At 56.9% G+C, this 18,757-nt stretch overlaps 7 protein-coding genes across 7 annotated transcripts; 3 read left to right on the plus strand and 4 right to left on the minus strand.

Moving 5' to 3' along the window:
• Nucleotides 1-313: 313 nt before the first annotated feature.
• Nucleotides 314-1,891, plus strand: LY79DRAFT_669132 (uncharacterized protein; the record flags this gene model as incomplete). The annotated part of the gene is made up of 1 exon (XM_060563600.1): nucleotides 314-1,891. The coding sequence occupies one exon, from the start codon at nucleotides 314-316 to the stop codon at nucleotides 1,889-1,891; it is 1,578 nt and encodes a 525-aa protein (XP_060414873.1).
• Nucleotides 1,892-3,336: 1,445 nt separating this feature from the next.
• On the minus strand, nucleotides 3,337-4,338 carry LY79DRAFT_669133 (YggS family pyridoxal phosphate enzyme; the record flags this gene model as incomplete). The annotated part of the gene is made up of 3 exons (XM_060563601.1): nucleotides 3,337-3,860; nucleotides 3,972-4,143; nucleotides 4,228-4,338. The coding sequence occupies 3 exons, from the start codon at nucleotides 4,336-4,338 to the stop codon at nucleotides 3,337-3,339; spliced, it is 807 nt and encodes a 268-aa protein (XP_060414874.1).
• Nucleotides 4,339-4,601: 263 nt separating this feature from the next.
• LY79DRAFT_551303 (L-aminoadipate-semialdehyde dehydrogenase) lies at nucleotides 4,602-9,074 on the minus strand. Its single transcript, XM_060557633.1, has 8 exons — nucleotides 8,764-9,074; nucleotides 8,457-8,663; nucleotides 8,294-8,394; nucleotides 7,844-8,242; nucleotides 7,491-7,785; nucleotides 6,964-7,432; nucleotides 5,247-6,913; nucleotides 4,602-5,194 (listed from the first exon to the last, which is right to left on the minus strand). Exons 1-8 carry the CDS (start codon nucleotides 8,790-8,792, stop codon nucleotides 4,897-4,899), a joined length of 3,465 nt encoding a protein of 1,154 aa, XP_060414875.1. The 5' UTR covers nucleotides 8,793-9,074; the 3' UTR covers nucleotides 4,602-4,896.
• A 621-nt stretch (nucleotides 9,075-9,695) lies between these two features.
• Nucleotides 9,696-10,521, minus strand: LY79DRAFT_669135 (uncharacterized protein; the record flags this gene model as incomplete). Its single annotated transcript, XM_060563602.1, has 3 exons — nucleotides 9,696-9,831; nucleotides 9,909-10,195; nucleotides 10,267-10,521. 3 exons carry the CDS (start codon nucleotides 10,519-10,521, stop codon nucleotides 9,696-9,698), a joined length of 678 nt encoding a protein of 225 aa, XP_060414876.1.
• An 886-nt stretch (nucleotides 10,522-11,407) lies between these two features.
• Nucleotides 11,408-13,816, plus strand: LY79DRAFT_551308 (uncharacterized protein). Its single transcript, XM_060557634.1, has one exon. The coding sequence runs from the start codon at nucleotides 11,677-11,679 to the stop codon at nucleotides 13,552-13,554; it is 1,878 nt and encodes a 625-aa protein (XP_060414877.1). The 5' UTR covers nucleotides 11,408-11,676; the 3' UTR covers nucleotides 13,555-13,816.
• A 588-nt stretch (nucleotides 13,817-14,404) lies between these two features.
• On the minus strand, nucleotides 14,405-15,176 carry LY79DRAFT_490685 (uncharacterized protein; the record flags this gene model as incomplete). The annotated part of the gene is made up of 2 exons (XM_060553317.1): nucleotides 14,405-14,755; nucleotides 14,916-15,176. Coding segments are annotated over 2 exons (612 nt in total), but the record flags the coding sequence as incomplete, so codon positions are not given.
• Nucleotides 15,177-16,781: 1,605 nt separating this feature from the next.
• On the plus strand, nucleotides 16,782-18,089 carry LY79DRAFT_174398 (uncharacterized protein). The gene has a single exon (XM_060551246.1). It carries the CDS (start codon nucleotides 16,948-16,950, stop codon nucleotides 17,887-17,889), a length of 942 nt encoding a protein of 313 aa, XP_060414879.1. The 5' UTR covers nucleotides 16,782-16,947; the 3' UTR covers nucleotides 17,890-18,089.
• The last annotated feature ends 668 nt before the right edge of the window (nucleotides 18,090-18,757 follow it).

Raw genomic sequence — 18,757 nt, forward strand, 5'->3', positions numbered from 1 at the left:
CTTCATCCACCAAGGAACACAGGCACTCGACTATTCTTCTCATTACTTCTTGTTCATAATCGACTTCGGTCTTAATTCTTCTTCTTCATACTTCTTGTCCATACTTGACTTCGGTCCCAACCCTTCTTCTTAATACTTCTTGTCCATACTTGACTTCGGTCCCAACCCTTCTTCTTAATACTTCTTCTTACTCGACTTCTTCTCTTCTTCTCTTCTTCCTCTTCTTCCTCTTCTTCTTCTTCCTCTCTTCTTCTTCTCTTCTTCCTCTTCTTCTTCTTCTCTTTTTGAATATTCACCCATCCATTCACTCACAATGGAGGCCACCGGTGAATTTAACTTTGGGGACTTTCAGTCCTTTTCCAATGAAATGTTTTGGGCTGAGGAGCCCTCGCAGCAGCAGCAGCAGCAACAGGTCCATTCCGAAGACCTGATTCAGCAATTGTTTGGAGCGGCGCTTACCGAGCATCAGGAGCAGCCCGAGCTGTCACAGCAGCCCCAGCAGCAGCAGGAGCAGCAGCAGCAGCAGCAGCCCCTTTCCGACAATCTGCTTGAGGGCCTGTCTTGGGAGAGCCTTTCTCAGCAGCCCCTGTCCCAGGAGCTCCTGCAGCAGCTCGATCCCATGCTGTTCCTGTCCGGGGAGGAGCAACCCCAGCAGCCTGAGCTGCCCCAGCAGCCTGAGCTGCCCCAGCTTCCTGAAGTGCCCGAACAGCCCGGGAATCAGCTCGAAGACCCGTTCGAAGGGCTGTTCGGGGATGAGGGCCTATTTGGAGACGAGGAGAGCCCAAGCCCTGAAGTGGGCAACGAGGCAGCCCATGGGAAGGACGACTTCTATAAGTCCCTTCCCTCCCCTCTTCCTACGCCCTCCTCTTTCTCTATTACCCTCCCTACTCTTCCTTTCCTCCCTCCCTCCCTCCCTCTCCCTTCTCCTCTTAACGCCGGGGACAACGAGGGGCAGTTCATTGACCCCCGGTTGGTGGAGATGCCGGCTCCTGTGGCTGTTCCCGTAGCCGATCACCCTCCTCATGGAGTGGGTGAATACACCCAGGGCGCCCAGGGCACCACGGACGCCAAGGACGACGACGTCAACATGGCCGACATCCCTCTGCCGTCCCCGGAGACTTCTTCTTCGCGTCGCGTATCGGTGGAGGGTGCCGTGGACAGAGCACTTGCGCCCAACACGAAGGGCAACAGAGTGGCCAAGAAGGCCGGCAAGAAGGCTGCCGGGGGCCCCGTCCGCGCGGTCAAGGCCAATTCCTGCGACGCGTGCCGCCGCAGCAAGACCAAGTGTGTGACCGCCGAAGGCGCCACAGACTGCGAGGCATGCCTCAAGAAGCACCGTAAGTGCAACGTCTCCGGTGTCGACGGCCGCACCAACAAGACCAACCGGGACCTTCTCGACACCACATCGGCCGCCGTCAACGATTACCTCAGGCACGCCGCTCTCCTCTGCTCCGAGCTCGCAGAGCACCCCACCCAGAAGCCCATGGCACAGGCGCTTCTGCAAACCATGGGTGATTTTAGACAGGTCCGCTCCGTCATCTCAACAGTCACCGGGTGCCCCCAGAAGGCGTGGCCCTTCGCCGCGGGCCCCTTCCGCCCGCCAACTCTCGACGGGCCCGCCAAACTGACCTATGTGCGCAACTGCCGCGGTCCCCAGCTTCGGCTAATCGCCCAGAATCAGGGCAAGATTCTCGCTTCCTTGTTGATAATGATCACTTTTGGCGAGGATCCTCTGGTCTCGGCGGCATCTGGCCTCGTTGAGCGCGTGATGGGCCACAATACGGCACTGGCCACTCTCGAGGGGTCTATCCGAGAGCACTGCTCCTTACCTAACGAGCATCCAATTTACGAGCACATGCGTCAGGGAATCGAAATGTGCTTCGAGGCGTAAAGCTCCCGCACCTGACCTGCGGACCGGCGAACGAAACGGTGCTGCATTGGACCCTAAAGTAAACAAACATAAGAAGACGGAAGAAGGAATCAATTAAGAATGGTGCTCGAGTTTGAGGCTCGAGAACAGGAGTTTTGCGGTGATTCATGGATACCCGGTGCAATAAGTCACCACACCGATCATGGGAATGGTGTTCAGGTTTGAGGCCTAAGAAAGGAGTTTTTGTGATGGTTCACTGAGACCAGGTGCAATATGTCACCACACCAATTACGAGAATGGTGTTTTAAGCTTCGCTGCTTTTGGGTTTTGTTTTGGTTCGGCTTTTTGGATTATGAGTTTTGGTTTGGTTTTCTGGGAAGTTTGGATACAGGAAAGGGTCTCTTCTGGCATGGTGGACAGTCAATCAACGCCATTCCCAACCACATTTGTTCGTGTCTTTTGTGATGTGATGAAGGCTCTTGAAGCCACCTTGTATTTGGCTGCTGCTCCTGTCCGTCTCTTCGATCTAGAAAGCTGTTGCCCATCTCACTCTTTTAATGCCTAATCCTACTGAGGAGTGCATTGTCCCTGGTTCTCCAAGCCATCATGTGAATGTGTGAAATCGATTCCTATCCTCCTCTGTTGCGGCAATGGAAATGATGGAGATCAGATGCTGTGCATTACCCAGCAGTGATGTGAGATCGCCCTAAAGGCAATGAACTCGGAATCTAACTCTTTCGCTCGGAGTGCGAGAAGACGTGGAAGGCGGGCAAGGAGAGAACGCTGAAATGAAAGATGGGATGTGAACGAGACGGAAAAGGTAGCGATTATTGGAAAGAAATGGGCCAGAGAAAGTGGCGATTCTTGGAAGGAAGGAAAACGAGGTTTCCATCCTCCAGTAGGTGTAAGGGTAAATAAATGGCAAAGAAAGACAATGGAACTACCCCCATCTCGTCTGTACGAATACGAATACGGAGAAGAAGAAGAAGAAGAAGAAGAAGAAGAAGAAGAAGAAGAAGAAGAAGAAGAGATAATCGCGGAGGCAGCCGCCCTGACTTCAGGAGCCCACGACTTCATCGACTGCTCATCAACGGCAACGGAGAACATCAGAATGGAAGCCACGAGGCCGAGAGACTGAATGAAAAGGTTGCCAAGGCAGTATCGTGTGCTCGGGAGCTGCTCTGCGCACTATGTTCCGAAGATGCTACTACACCTCTGAAGCATCCCAGGTGTCCGGACCCAACACGTTATTGTACGACATCAAGATCACAGAGGTCCAAGAGCATTCTTTTTTTGCTGCAACAATGCCAAGGCCTTCATACGTTTACCTACGACCAAGTCAGTAACGGCTCTTTCTATCCCCTTCCTGGGCTGCCAGCACCTGTTGTCCATGGCTCAAAACTCACCTTGGCCACTTTGAACTTGCAACCCCGGCGGTAAACCACCGTTGGACCATCCAACCCCCCTCAAACCACAATCTTCGCCTCGCTCTTCGGCCCCCTCTCCCCAAAGATCGTGCTGCCCACTCTCACCTCCCCGCTTCCCAGCCTCACTGCGCCCTCAAAGTCCTCGCTCATGCCCATGCTCAGCTCCAGCTCCCTCTCCAGCCCCAACTCCCGGGCCACCAGCTCCCTCTGCGCCCGCAGGCACAGGAAGTCCTCGTTCTCGTTCTCCGCCGTCGTCGCCTTGCTCCGCGCGATGGCGCCGATCGTCATCAAGCCCAGCAGCCGCAGCGCCGGGCACTCGGTCTCGACGGCGCGGCACAGCGCCACAGTCTCCGGGCCCGGCGCCACGCCCGACTTGGACTCCTCGCCCGAGGTGTTGACCTGGACGTGCACGCCGAGCGGCTCCGCCGGGGCGGCGCCGCCGTCGTCGGGCTGCGAAGACATGAGCTCCGCGCGGGCGGCGTTGAGGAGCTGGGCCTTCTTGAGGGTGTCCACGCTCGAGACGCAGAAGAGGTTCGGGATCTTGGCCAGCTTCTTGGCGTGTGCTGCGTCGACAGGGTTAGGAATTTCCCTCTCAGAAGAACTTGGAAAAAGAAAAAGAAAAAAAACCTCCGAGACCTAGGCGATTAAAGACTGGCAAAACGGGGGGGGCATACTTGACTGCAATCCGCCGATGAAATGCCACTGGATGCTCCTCGGCAGCATCTCCGCCTTCTGCCCCAGCTCCTGCGCGTAGTTCTCGCCAAAGTGCACCTGCGGCGGCGTCGCCTGGTGCAGCGCCAGAATATCGTTGGCGGGCTTCAGCTTGGAGACTGCCACCAGCCGGACCTGTCGTTTGTTAGTTTATCTATCAGTGAATCTGCCCCGCCCGTCGCCATCCATCTTACAGCACGAGACCGAGGGGAGACTCACATTCCGCCCCGCAGCAACGGCGGCGACGCGCTCCTGCACCGCCTGCAGCTGGGAAATGAGGGCCTTTGCTCTCGCCGGGTCTATCTTCATCTCGGGCTGGGCGTCGGTCATTGCAGGCCTAGACGGGGGAGGGTTGTGGTGTGGTGAGAGGTGAAGGCAAGACTAAAAGGCACTTTTTTTTGCTATGAAAGTCCGAGTGAGGTTAGCAGTGTATAGTCATGGACTTCCAGCGTCTTCCAAAAGCGACCTACTGATTGACTAGCAAAATTGGGTCCATTCTCAATGCGGGAATCCGCGGGGTTCAGTGGAGCCTCTGTTAGCAGGCTGTTCCCTGATCCAAAGGGTACGGTCACCACTAAGAAGTTTGGGAACTTGGAGGGTCTAGTGATGCATGTGCTGCACCTTGGGTGCAGGGTTTCTAGACTTTTGGGTGGCCACTGTATGTACTCAAATTCGTGGGCTCGTTCAATTCACTGCAGTTTACAATTGTGCTTTTTTCCCCTCTTTCCCGTCGTGTATCCCTTGTTTATAAGCCATACAGTCTTTTTTCGGTATTTTCCCACCTAGAACGCAAATCCCCCACATTTTCCTTTGGTTTTCAGGGATTCCCTTTTATCTAACATGCAACCCGGTTTTGACAAGACGTCGAGGTGTAATCCAGTCAGTTCCTTAGACCAAAGCGCCACGGCCTCCAACTCTCAGCAGCGCCTCCTTCTGCTCGGGGCTGATCTCAGCAGGGGGGATGGCCAACTGACCGCGCTTCTTGGGCGCCTCCAGGAAGCCAATGGCAATGAGGTAGCCCAAGTAACGGCCGATAGTCTCGTCCTTGACGGCGCCGCCGGCGGAGAGGTCCTCTCCTGTCAGCTCGGCGTCGCTGCGGAGGGCGGCCGCAGCGTTGACGTCGTCAAGTTCGGGGGCGATGGAGTCGGCTGGGAGATCGGTAGTTGCGAGGTGGTACAGACCCATCCTGTGCTTTGTTAGCGCCATTCGTAGTTAAATGCTTCGGCGTTAAAACTTACAGGGCGTGCTCCTTGCCCTCGGCGACGTAGTCTTGCAGGCTCTTGCTCCACTGACTGTACTCAACCTCAGGCACATCGTAGCCGTACTTCTCTAACGCACCCAGATACGTCCGGAAGGTAAGTCTGGGGTGGCTCGTCACCTGCGCAACACCGAGAGGCTGGCGGGGAGGGTGCAGCGCCGAGGCCACCACAAGACGGGCGACATGGTCAACGGGTACCATGTTGATGGTGTTCTCAATCTTGGGCCTCGAGTTAAGCTGGATGCACCCCTTGAGCATTCTCAGCAAGAAGTCATCCGTATTACTGGTGCCAGAGTATTGCTCGCCGGTAATATAGCCAGATCTGACGATGGTGCCAGACAGGCCTCTCTTGCCGGCATTGCGGACAAGGTACTCGGCGACCCACTTGGTCGAGCCGTAACCGTTGCCGAGGTTCTTGGAACTACCGGAGAGGTCGTCCTCTTCGCTGACGAGACTGCCTCCCTGAGAGAGCTTGACGAAGTGCGGGTGGTCGAGGACGGACGTCGATGACACGAACGCCAGCTGCTTGGGCTTGCCCGTCGCGCAGAGCGAGAGGATATCGAGCGTTCCTTGGACGTTCGCCGGCTTGAGGTTCGAGTACGGAAGGACCCAGTGGACCTGGGCACCGTTATGAATGATGATGTCGACCTCGTCGGCCAACGAATTCCAGCGCTCCTGCGAGAGACCGAGGAGAGGCTTCCCGAGGCTACCCTGTACAGCAGTAAGACTGTTCTTCCAGCTGGGTTGCCATATGCCGTAAGCCTGGCAACTCTTGACGACTCTGTTGTAGGCGTCGACGTCGTCGATGGCACGGACGTGGGCGATGACTCTGACATTGGGCGCGCTGCGGGTCAGGAGATCTTTCAGGATGTAGGCACCCAAGAAGCCAGTGGCGCCTGTCAGGAACACGGTCTTCACGTTGGCAGCCTTCTTGTCGAAAGGGGTGAACTTCTCGGGCAGAGTGGCCAAGAGTCTCTTGGCATCCTCAAAGTAGTCTTCTCCTTCAGGCGTGGCGTTCGCACTCTCAGGGGTCTCTCCAGAGAGCTTGCCATCGATCTCGGCAGAGAAAGCTTTCAGTGAGGGGCTGCGGAACACAACAGCCATGGTGACGTTGACACCAGGCCATGTACGGTTGACCTGGAAGAGCATCTGCTGTGCCAGGATACTGTGGCCACCAACGTCGAAGAAGCTGTCATCATGCCCAAGACTTCGCTCGTCAACGTTGGCGAGGAGGGAACCCCAGATACTAGCAACCTTGCGCTCGGTCTCGGTCAAGTCAGAGGCCTCAGTGTGCGGGCGGGCCTCTGCCAACTGGGCGGGGTCAGGAAACGGCAGTGCAGGCTTGTCCTTCTTTCCGTTGGGGTTCAAGGGGAACTTCTCGAGAGGGATGATGATCTCGGGGATGGCGTAATTGGGCAGCTTGGTCTTGAGGTACTTTCGAACCTCCTCTCCAAGGGGCCAGAACCTGCGAAGGCGACCCATCAAGCAGTCACCGCCGGAGGTGTCATCCTTCTTACCGTTCTGGGCCAACCACTCGGCCCATCTCTGCATGTCGGGTACAATGTAGCTGATCAGGGTCTTCTCTTCGTCCTTGTTGCGGCGGACCAGAGTGACGTTGTCAAGAATCATGGGGTGATCTGACAAGTACTGAATTATGTCAGCTGGCGTTGCCGCGTCTCTCGGTGGTGGGACTTTACCTTGTCGATCTCTCCCAGCTCGATACGGAATCCACGAATCTTGACCTGGTCGTCTGCGCGGCCGACACAAACAACATTGCCGTCCTCGGTATACTTGCCTAAATCGCCCGAGCGATACATGCGATCCCTGGGACCCTTGTAGAATTCTCTCCACGGCTCATTCTTGGATGCCTGCTGATCAAGATCCGCCCATCTGCTGTCCTTGACGAACCAGTTGCTGACGAACTTGGCCTTGTTCAACTCGTCGTTGGCCAGGTAGCCTTCTGCCAAGCCGCCCGCTCTGACGTAGATTTCACCAACCTCGCCCACATTGCAAACACGTTCAGTGTTCTCGCGATCCACGACGATGAGCTGCACGTCCTTCATGCCCTTGCCAGCGGGAATGACGTTATCGGGAAATCTATCCAGGAAGGTGGGGTCGGCGCTGACACTGGGGAGCTCGTAGTAGCTAACTGCTCTTTGCGTCTCGCTATTTTTTGTTTAGCAAACCTCCTCGCCGGCGTCAGGGGCGTGAACCTGATACATACGTCGTGCCATACATGTTAACGATGTAGCAGTTTCCAGCCAACTTCTGCAGAGCCTTGCAATCTCTCTTGATCAAAATGTCACCAACGAAGAAGGCATGGTGGAGGGCGGGGAATTGGGCGCTGGCGTTGCTGACGAGAACGTTGCCCATGGCCGGGGTCAAGTGAGTAACTGTAGCGCCATATTCTCTCATCCACTCGGCAAGCTTCTCATGCTGGATATCCTCCTTGGAGGGAACCAACAGCTGGGCACCAAGGAATATCGGGGTGAAGATGTCTCGTTGGATAGGGTCGTGAGCTATCGCGTGTTAATGCGCTTCACTCAGCACTTCCGAATCAGAGATTTTCTCACGTACCAATGCCGCTGAGCATGGTGAACTTGTCCTTCTCGCTGAGGTTGAAACGCTCGGCCATCCAGTCAAAGTAGTATGCTAGGGAGTAGTGCCTGCCGAGGACACCCTTGGGCTTGCCCTCGCTGCCAGAGGTGAAAGACAAGGTGGGGTTCGAGTCGGGGCCCACAAGGACGTTGGGACCGTTTTCCTTCTCAAGGCCGGCGAAGATGTCCTTGCCGTCGACCTGGCCGCCGACGAGGGTGCCGTCGGCTCTGAGCTCGAGGGCGGGGACCTCGGTCTTGAGGTCGAGGTTCTTGGCGATGAAGGTGCGGACCTTATCGGTCAGCTTACCGGCCTCTTTGGTTGCCTTGTCGATCACCACAAGGGCTCGTGGCCGCGCAACATCGAGATAGATGTTCTGGCCTGCGGGCTTCAATTAGCAGGGTCCTCTCAAGCCAAGGAGGGGTTGATTACGGTCAGGGGGGTATGATGGATCGATGACGCTGAAAGTAGCTCCGGCCTTGAGGATACCAAAGACGGCGACAACAAGGTCAACACCACGATGGGAGTAGCTCCTGTGGGTTCACATCAGCATCCACCACCAGAAGTGCAAACATTTCATGCCAAGAAGACAAACATGACGACATCTCCCCTCTGGACGCCAGAGGCAACCAGATGGTTGGCGAGAAGGTTGGACGCCTCATCGATTTGGCGGTAAGTGAACTCCCTCCTCGGGGATGTGGAAGAGGCGGTTTCAACGACGCACAGCCTGTCAGGATGTTGCTTGGCGTTTTGAGAAAAGATGTCCTGAATGGCGCCGCGAAAGGCGGACCAGTGCAGGTCGCTGCGATGTGTGTCAGCGCGCGTGGTTCATGGCATTCATTATTATTATTTTTCCCCCTTGATCGGAGGTGCTCTAAACTGGCACATTCAGTCACACTCACCTGGTGGGGTCTGGGAGCTCAGGAGCCATAGCGGGGGAGGGGTAAATTCCAGCGAAGGAAGGAATGAATTGCAAAGTAAAAAAAAGGCTATCAAGGAAAAAGTTTTCAAGGCCCCGGAGAGTCTCACTAGATACCCCGGTGAAGACAATCAGGTCATGCAAATTGCTTGACAGAGGGTGTTGTTCGCTCCTGAGTTATCCTTGAACCTAAGGAACCGACAGGGTAGAAGACGATGACGGAATGGGTTGGTTATATTTGGATGAGACGAAGGTCAATTGAGTCATAAAGATGAAGACCGGGATGGAGGGCGGTGTAAGTTTTTTTTAGTTTCTTTTTTTTTGATTTCTTTTTTTTTTGTTACTTCTCCTCCGGTCCAGGTCCGGCATCGCTCTCCCCGCAAAATTTCTTCAGGTCCCTGGCGTGCCCACCATCGCCACCACGTACCTGTCAAAGAGACATCCTTGACTTGATGCACGTCGAGGGTTCCAGGACAGGACCAGGTATCATACTCGAACGTGTACCGAGGCCGAGTGGACCAAAGATCAGCATTGCCAGTATTGGATTACTCAGGATATCTCTACGCATTTCCGCGCCGCCTTCGCTACCGTTCCCGTTACGCCGCCCTACCCTCTGTTTAACTCTGTCAACTCCTCCATACGGATGGACCCCTGGTCCTGACGCGCCGGTGGCCGGCCGAACACCCTTTAGCACAACTTCATAACCCAAATTGAGCACAGGAGGAGCCATCACGCACATCCTCGTTTCACCACATCAATGTCTACCTACGAAAGCTCGATAATTCAGACGGGTAAATCGAGTTCGTCGACGACACCTCTTGCGGCTCCCGCACGCCAGACAACTCCGTTCTCGGCCCCGAATGCTCATCCATCGGCAACACATACGACGGAGGGGGCGTGTTCCGCCTTACCGGGCTAATCGGACTGAAAGCTGGAACCATGTGCAGGCAGGACGATGAACATGCGGTCGCCTGACGAGTTGGGGCTGGCGTATGCCGAATTCTGCGTCTCCTGACGCATCACGGGATGCAGGGTAGGCGTGGGATGATGTCTTGTTTGGTTCCATTTGAGCCGGGCGTAGGACGTTGCTTTCGGAGGCAAAAGAACCAAACTTCTAGCACCACTAACACGCCGAACGCGGCAGACCCAATAGCGATTCCAGCCATAGCCGCGGCCCCATCAGACCTCCCGGATGCCATCACCGATGGGATGGCCGACTCAGTCGCGTTTGCCCGGATAATGAAGCCACGGCTCTGCAGCTCGTTGCCGATGAAGCCCTCGGGGTCACCCGTCTTGGTGTAGTTGCCGGTCGGGTCGATGAGCCGAGGCGCAAAATTGGGATTCGCCGCCAACACGACTGCCGTGACGCCGTCGCCATGTCCGATATACCATATATGCGTTGTTTCGGTCGTTGGCTTGATGGGATGTCAATCGGCGTAACCGCGGTATAGCATCACATAACCTTCTTACTGATCAACGAGCCAACAGCCACGCCAGCATCCTTTCCCCAGTGCACGAGACTAAGTGAGATGTACGACACGGTTGGTACTTCCCAAGTAATCCGAACTTTTTGGCCCAAGGTGTAAGTCTTGTTGAGGTCTGAGACGGAATAACGGGTGCTCTCCCGGTCAAGCTCGAAACTGGGTGGCTCGGTGAAGTAGTCGACTTTTACGGGGACTGCGAAGAGAGATAATAGACCCAACAGCGCATGGCTGAGGTTGATCTGACGATGGCAGACCATGTTACAAAGATGCAACAGAGAAACTTAGCGCTAGGCCTATGCGATTAGAAGAGAAGGGGAGATAGCGTGTCATTAAATACAACCAGTCCAACACAACGAGGCAGAGCTCTTTTGCAACTCATGTCGAGTCTGCCTTGGCCAGGCCCAATCGAGGCACCACATATTTATTCCAGGAACCGAAGGGTGGATTTCAGGTACGGTTGTCGGACGCAATACGAGATGAAGTCGACCGTGCCGCTGTAATGCAGCAACACGACCCACGCCAAGCCTGGGGCCATGTCGTTGAGGCTGACCCACGCGATTAGCTCTTGTCCGCTCACGTATTCAAACTACTGGTTCAGACTTGATGAAAAACAGACATATACGAGAATCTCCCACATGCCCGAGTCCTTGGGGGAGGGGGAGGGGCAGCTTCTGTGAGACTGTGGTGCCCGGTAGAAAGATTATAACGATACGTCTTCGGATGGTTGGGATCGTTACTAGATTCCACAATGGACGGATTGGGAAACATGCTTTACCAGCCACAACTCTAGCCACCACCACTACGCAGGCAAGCCACCTGAGACCCTGCCCGAGGTACCTAACGCATTCAGCAATCCAGGGGGATGATGTCCTGTACAGCATCTTGGTTGGCTGACTGATAGCTGTGGCTCCCCCCTCCCCCTTTAACATCCATATCTCATCCCAATCGTGTCTTCGTCAGCTGCCTATTCCTGAAAAAGAGGATAACGGAGGATTTCAATGAATGTCTTTTAGCTAGCTATCTCTCACCTCCAAAGCTGTTCGTACACCACACTACACGACCTTCAATCTACTTGGCACGATCTCTAGCTTCTCCCCTTGGTTTTTTTTTTTTTTTTTTTTTTTTTTTTTTTGACAGCTAGCCGTTTCTTCCTTTCTTTTAGGCATCTTCTTTTTTGCCCTTGTTCTCTTCTACCTGGCTCCCCAACTCAGATTAGCATATCTTCTATATTGCCATTGCCCAGCCAATCGGTTTGGCTTTCCATTGGGGCACTCTGTCCACATGTCCCACTTCTGAGCTCGCTCTTCACGTACCACCACTACGACCCGATCAGTCAGTCGACTCCCCAAACCGCATACCGGCCATCCCATCTCTGCCCGCCGCCGCTTCGTCGGCCAGAGCCACCGCGCATCATGCCGAAGCAACGCACCATCTTCGGCCGTCCGGTCCCCCGCTTCGGCACACGACGCATTTCCTTCCTGCTCGTGAGCATCTCCATCTTCGCCGTCTTCTCCCTCCTCGTCACCCTGCCGAGCTCCATCCCCTCCGGCCCGAGCCTCTCCAAGTACACCGACCACAAGTTCTCGATCCCCTCGGCCATCAAGAACCCCTTTGGTGCCTCGAGCCGCCTGAACCCCTTCAAGCCCCCCTCTCACCCGCCCCCGCGCCAGCAGAATGACACCTTCGGCGAGTCCTCGTGGTGGGCCGACTGGAAGTGGCTCTCGGTGCCCTTCTCTTCCTCCCTGACCCTCGACGAGGAGCGCTCGCTGCTGCCACCTCTCAAGCCGCGCCCGCCCATCTACTGCTACTACGATACCACCATCAAGAAGGACGCCGCCAGCAAGGACGCCGAGAGCGAGCTGCTCCTCCTCTGGCGCCGCGCCTGGTGGGCCCGCGGCTTCAAGCCCATCATACTCAGCGCCGCCGAGGCCATGAAGAACCCGCTCTACGAGGAGTTCCAGCGCAGCAGCAAGGAGATCGACCCAGACCTCAAGACCGACCTGATGCGGTGGCTTGCCTGGGACAACATGCGCGGCGGCCTGCTCGCCTACCACACCACCCTGCCTATGGGCCCGCACGAGGACCCCCTCCTCTCCTATCTCCGCCGCGGCGAGTACCCGCAGCTCACCCGCTGGAACAACATGGGCAACGGCCTCTTCGCTGGTGGCGAGAAGGAGGTCAATGCCGCCATCAGGGCCACCATGGGCAGCTCCAAGCTGAAGGACGCTAAAGACTTCGTCACCGCCGCCACCGAGGACACCTTCAAGATCGACAACCAACCCAAGGCCATTGCCTACTACGACTCGACCGTCATCCAGGAAAAATACCCCAAGGTCGCCGAGGCCATTGCTGCCGACCGCGCGGGCGGCCTGCAGGTCCTCCGCAAACTCATCAACGGTCATCTGCACACGACCTGGCAGAACGTCTTCTCGGACGGCATCGCCGTACTCAAGCCCCTGCCGCAGCACATGACGCACATGATCAAGAACGCCTGGGACCTCGCCGGCGATCTCTCCATGTGCCCAGCCGACTCCCCCATGCCCGGCTCCTGTCCGCCCAACAACGCAAAGTGCAAGCCCTGCGTCCCCGCGCAACCCATGCATGTCTCGACCCCTCCCCGATACCGCAACACCTCAACCTTGTACACCATCGGCACCGTGCCACACCCCTACACGACCGCGCTCCTTACAAACCTCCTGGACTCAATCGAGATCCCCTGGATCCGCCGCAAGTCGGAGCGCGATGTTTGGCTCGCCGCCGTCACGGCCGAGCTCCTCGGCGCCGGCGTCGGCGGCGCACCTCGCGTTCTGAAGTTCAAGGAAGCCATCGCCAGCGAGTTTGCCACCGCCCACTCGCTCTGGCTCACTGCGGAAAGGGACCTTCCCAAGGACCTCGACTGGCACTTCGGCTTCGCCATCCCCCGCAACGCCACGGACGGCACCTCCGAGACACCCGTCCCGGGCCCCGAGCGCCGCCCGCAGCCTAAGCACGACCCGGCCGACGGGCCCATCCCCAGCCCGCAAGAGCTCGACAGGGAGCCGACCCTGCTCAAGAGGGCGCGCGAAATGGGCAAGACCAAGGACAAGCACGAGCTCGCCGTCCGAGGGGCGATAGAGTCATGGAACCTGGCCGACACCGAGGCGTGGAAGTTTGCGCGGGCCTTTTTAGCACGCCGCATCGTCGAGCGCAAGGAGTGGGAGGACAACGAGAGCCACTACGCCGGCGGCGTCGGCACCGAGAAGGGGCGCCGCACGAGCTGGGGCGGCCGCTGGCGTGATAACAAGGACTAGACGCGTCGTTGCAGTCCGTAACGAAAGCGCTAACAGGAGAGTCGAACAGAGGAACGGGAATTGGAAAGGACCGAGCAGCAGCAGCATCATTATTTCCATACAGAAGCGATGCTGCTCGGAACACTGTAGCTGTAGCATAGGCGTCATGGAAAAACGGTGTATCATGAGTAAGGTGCTTGTCTGCGTGTATTTTTACGGATCTGTTGGGCATCAGGAATTTCTTGGGAGTCGGTAGATATTGAATCACAGAATTGTCCACACAAACCTGACGTTGGTGTTTTTGATGATGGCTAATCTACCCGATTATTCACCCACGTCTCCTTTTTTCTCTTGTAATGTCACCTCCATTTTCTAATCCAAACTGGAAGTTGCCCTCCCAAGGGCGATTTCGTTTACGCCTTCTCTTTCACTTTGCACTCTCACTGTAATATAGAAAGCGAGGTGTTGAACTCGCGTGGAGGGAAGATGAAGAAAAATGAGCGTGGGATGTCAGTGGAAGAAAAGAAAATCACAGAAGGAAACAAAAGGCAGGTTGAATTGCCTCCTCACCACGCTTCATCACGGGCCGAGCCCCGACGACGTACCTACCTACCTACTCCGAGAATACCTACTCCGAGAGTAGGTAGGTAAGGCCAGATGGGGGGGGCTCGCCTTAGGCAGCGCGCGTGTCGCCTCCCATCTCGCCGCCCAGCTCCCTGGCGCTGGCACCATTTCGGCCGGCGCCGACGGCCCCGGGCTGCTCGCGAGGGGCCAACGAGGCCTTGGTCTTGGCGCCGCTGACGCCGTTCTTGGCCGTCTTCTGCTGCTGCTGCTGTTGTTGTTGCCGACCGCTGCCGTTGCCGGTGGCCTCGGTGTAGGTCCGGAGGGCGGAGCGGGCGGACTCGACGACGCGCTCGGCGGCCTTCAGGGCATCTCTTAGTGCCTGGGCCGTTGGGTCGTCGTCGCAGTCGCGGTTGCTGCCGCCGGCGTCGCGCTCCTCGAGGAGCTCGCGGATGTGGCCGTTGAGCCAGAGGCCCTCGAGCTGGGCGCGGGGCATGTCACGGGCGCCGGCGATGGTTCCGCGGCACGAAGGGGTGCCGCAGAAGCAGTCGAAGGGCTGGGCCATGTGCCACTCGGTCGAGGGGTAGAAGAAGGTCAGCTCGTCGCCGGGCCGGAGCCCTTGCGGGCCAGCCAGGATGTTGAAGTTGCCCGTATCAAATATCTAAGAAATAGACGCGTGTCAGTGAGTTGGCCGAGTTCCGTGGGTCACGTCACCCCGAGTCGCCGGCCCCCTTCCCCCAACCCCGGAGGTGAGTTGATTCGGTGGGACAGGGAGAATTGTGGGAAGGGGAACGCGATCTTGACGGGGCAAGAGAACTGACGAGGGACGGTTCGCAGGAGTGGTTGATGTACAGCAGGTCGCTGTTGAGGTTCAGGTGCCTGTCCTTCCCGCACTGGACGGTGGCGTATGTGGGCTCGTCGGCCAGGTCGCAGGGGGGGAATGACATCTTGGCGAAGACGGCAAAGGGCGGCAGCGAGACCTTGGAGAAGCTCTTGGTGAGGAACTCGGTCTCACTGGCCTTGACGACCTCCTGGACGTCCGCGTGGGACGGCTGGGTCCAATGGGGGGTGAGGGGTGCCATTGCGCGGAGTATTCGGTCTATGTCTATATGGGGAGAGCGACGGCGTCGTTTCGTCTTGGTGTTGAACAGCGTGCGCTCGTACTTGTACTGGGTCAGCCGGTCTGTCAAAAGTAGAGAACGGGCTGGGGGGCTTGGCCAACGTCGCGGGGAGGTGTCTCTTACGGAGATGTCCGGATTGGGTCTTTCTAATAACTTGATACGATGTGGTATTACAAGCAAAGCAAATCTGTCTTTTGGTTAGACGGCAGACACTGAACCGGTGAGAGTGGGCTGCGTTATGAAATGGTGGGAGAAAAAGGAGAAGAGTCTAGGTTCGGACAGAAGTGAGTGTCTGGAATACCCTCAGTTCTTGTACAGCAGGGAGGGGTAACCCCAGTCTGACATCAACAACATGTGCCGGGCTAATAGCAAGGTAACCCAAGGTTTCACGGGCTTCTTTCCTCTGGCCGGCGCAGTCAGCCACCGGGGGCGCTCAATGGGTTGCTAGATCGTTCAACAGTTTGCCCTCCTCACATGCATTTCCATCTGCGCATGGCCCGTTGCGGGGGACCGTCACCATCTTCCTGCACACGAGGGGGTAGTGGGGTTCAATGGGGCGGATAGATGGACCTAGATTCGACAAGCGCAGAGACAGAGAGACCAATACCACTTGCGAGGTCTCCCGTCTGAACAATGCAAGGCCGTCCCCGTCGCCGCCCGTCCGGTTGTGGCGGTAGAATAAGGGGAGGCTCTCCCCTCTCCCCGAAGGGAGGGGGAACTGGCCAATCAGTGAGGGCCCGGCGACGAATCCGGCCAAAAGCCTCGTAAGCTGCAGAATAAGGCACAGTCCGGCTAGGCCACGGTCAGCCTAGCTGCAAGTCATGATACATGCCTAAACATACAGGTCCAGCCCAGCACGGGGTGTGGCTTGAAGGTTGGTGGGTTGCCGAGCACGAGGGGGGTTGCTTGCCGCGCACCCTGTCCAATACAGTCTTCTTCGGATACCCCTCCTTCGGCTCACTTTCGGCCCCTCTTTTGACAGACGGCAAGCGACGGGCTGGAGTGCTGGGGTGTGGCTGTTCGGCTTTCTCTTTCCTCCTTCTCCAGCACACACACACACACACACACATTCTCTTTCTCCGCCCCACCAGAATACCCCTCCCTCGCTGTTTTGGCCCGACGACCGAGGCTGGTAAGCGGCAAGGCGAAAGAATGCTATAAATCGTGTGACGTCAAGCCACACTCGGCGTACGGGTCCGTAAGATAGGCCCCGCGTCAGTGATGTGATACTTGGGGTCTCGGTGCCGCTGCATCCCCTCTGTTCCTTGCCTAAAGAACACTCGAAGCGACCAAGGCGGCATGGCAGCCGACATCAGTGTCTCCGGGTCGAGTAAGGCCGTTGTTAGCTTTTTCTCCTTGTGAGGTCGCTTTCGCTTTCGCTCTGCCCGCCGAGCTTCCATGTCGCATCGGTGCTTGTCGCCGCATCTCGATGCCGCGTGCGTAGGTATTCATCAGGCGTCCGAACCTCATCTAGTTGGCGCCGTCTCCATCTCGGCCGTTGCCGCGGAGGTCTGTGAAATCGGCCGCACCTAATCTTTTCCAATCGTGGCATATTCGGCGAAAAAAAAAAAAAAAGAAAGCCCTCGGCGAGTAGGAAGTAAACCTTCGACTCTGGCGCTGCCCTTAGCTTCCCCCATCAAATGTCGCTGTTGTTGGGTGATGAGGGCAACGAAAGCCTGTTCTTGCGTTTACAATAAAACCCTACTTAACAGGGGACTAAACGCTACAAGAGATGATGGCTACGCGCATCCGCTCGGGCCGCCCTGACATCCCATTTTCGCTTGCGTGCGCCTCGAAGGGCCGGATGAGGGAGCAGCAACTTGCCGCAGATCAATCAACGATAATCATATCGGCATGGCCAGCCCGGTATTGCTTGCTGCTTCGAATCAAACGAGGCCTTCCCTTGAAACAAGCAGCATTATTTCTACGTTGCACAGGTGGATGGTGTCATCGGAGTGGCCGCTGCAAACGGAAACGCCGCTCGCACGCTCGCTCTCCCTCGCGTGCACAAGGACGCAATCGGGGACGTGTGCGACCATGGCCGGAAATGTTTGCGACGCATACGGGCCACTTCTGGACGTGTAGGTATGTGTGTCTACTGTCCAGCGCCCCGGGACGGAGCCGCACTCTCCCCCTTCTCGGTCCAGAGCCCGGTTGTGCGAGGCCCCGCCACCCCGGCTGGGTTCCTGGACCTTCAAACATGGGCCTTGTCCCCGAGCCCCTTCAGGCAGTCTTATCCACGGGCCGCTCTGCTCCAGCTTTGATCCCTGTGGGGCCTCTCTCTCCCATCTTTTTGAACGACCCTGTCGTTTCAGGACGCAAAAGCTTAGTGACAAGCTCTCGTCAGGGAGCATCAATGGCGAACCCCATCAATCAGCAAGGGCGAGAAGAATTAGAAATGGAAAAAGAAGGGCAGAACCGGCGTAACCGTGCGATCCCGAATGGTGTCCGTCACGACCCCCTTCTACCGCTGACCGGACTCTACCAATCTAGATGGCCAGGCCAGTCAGTCGGTTGCCCTCGCGCGCCAATACTCAGTATGGGGCCGACTACCCCGGCCTTCAGCCGCGCCTCCCAATTTCTAACCGTGTCCTGTTCCGGCGTCGTCACCAGTTGGGAGTGCCGAGATGGGTTTGCATCCCTGTCCCTGCACACTCACTGTCTGGGGTGGTGATATCTCAATGTTGTATCAAAGGTAGGTGCGGCAGACCAAAGCCTGTGCGCCGGTAGGAGACTTCAGGATGAGCCTGTCAGCTCGGCAAAACAAGGCGAGGCTTCCCAAGAAGCGCCCCTTTGACGCCGTTTAGCTATACCAGAGCGAGCGGCGGCTCGTCGCCCTCCTTGATCAAACCATTGAATGGTTTCATTGCCAGGGCCACGTGCTCCATCGGCAAATGTTTCCCAGGGAAGACCCAGAAAGGTATACACCACGGTATCTGCGATTGAACTATCCAGGAGCCCGTCCCCCTTCCCTCCCCAAATGGGTTTGTGTACTCCGCACCGGATCCCTCCCGTCGCTGCGCATCCTTGGCTCACGAGGGTTGAGTGGGGTGGTCTGAAATGGTATGGCACGGCTACTCGAGACGGGATCCAGAGGGAAGCTTTGAGAAAGATGTAAAAGGATGGCCATCCGTGTCAATTAGTTTGGCTGTCATCCTGGCCATCTCTTCGTTCCTTACACTCTCTTCCCCGGCAGCCCAGTCACCCCGAGGCCAACCCTTTGCTCGTCTTTCATCCCCCTGCTTGGCATCTCTTGCGTCTGTATCAGGTCTAGAACACTTGGAGGCATAAACCAGCGCATACCCGCCGTGAACCACACAAATGACCCAGTCTCGCCTCGCCCAACTCCTCGACGGTAGGATGCAATCAGTCGTCATCTTTTCCCTCTCGCCAGAGGGCAACAAGCCGCATCCCAAGCCTCAGCCCGACCCTCCGGTTCCCGTTCCTGCCAACCCAGATGACCGGCATGCCTAAGCTTGGGTTGTCGGGAACTCTAAAGGCCAGGCTGTAAGAAGTCTGGTCTTTGGTGAAAGACCTCGATA

The sequence above is a fragment of the Colletotrichum navitas genome (genome assembly GCF_030913465.1).
Source record: "Colletotrichum navitas strain CBS 125086 chromosome Unknown LY79scaffold_24, whole genome shotgun sequence".
Lineage (NCBI taxonomy): Eukaryota > Fungi > Ascomycota > Sordariomycetes > Glomerellales > Glomerellaceae > Colletotrichum > Colletotrichum navitas.

Bases quoted from the DNA above. Each gene is read 5' to 3' on its own strand.
- LY79DRAFT_551303 (XM_060557633.1), bottom strand. From the start codon at position 8,792: ATGGCTCCTGAGCTCCCAGACCCCACCAG. The intron at 8,243-8,293 runs GTAATCAACCCC...TGAAGCCCGCAG, and splicing joins TCCATCATACCCCCCTGACC to GCCAGAACATCTATCTCGAT. The intron at 7,433-7,490 runs GTATGTATCAGG...AACAAAAAATAG, and splicing joins GTTAACATGTATGGCACGAC to CGAGACGCAAAGAGCAGTTA.
- LY79DRAFT_551308 (XM_060557634.1), top strand. From the start codon at position 11,677: ATGCCGAAGCAACGCACCATCTTCGGCCGTCCGGTCCCCCGCTTCGGC.
- LY79DRAFT_174398 (XM_060551246.1), top strand. From the start codon at position 16,948: ATGATGGCTACGCGCATCCGCTCGGGCCGCCCTGACATCCCATTTTCG.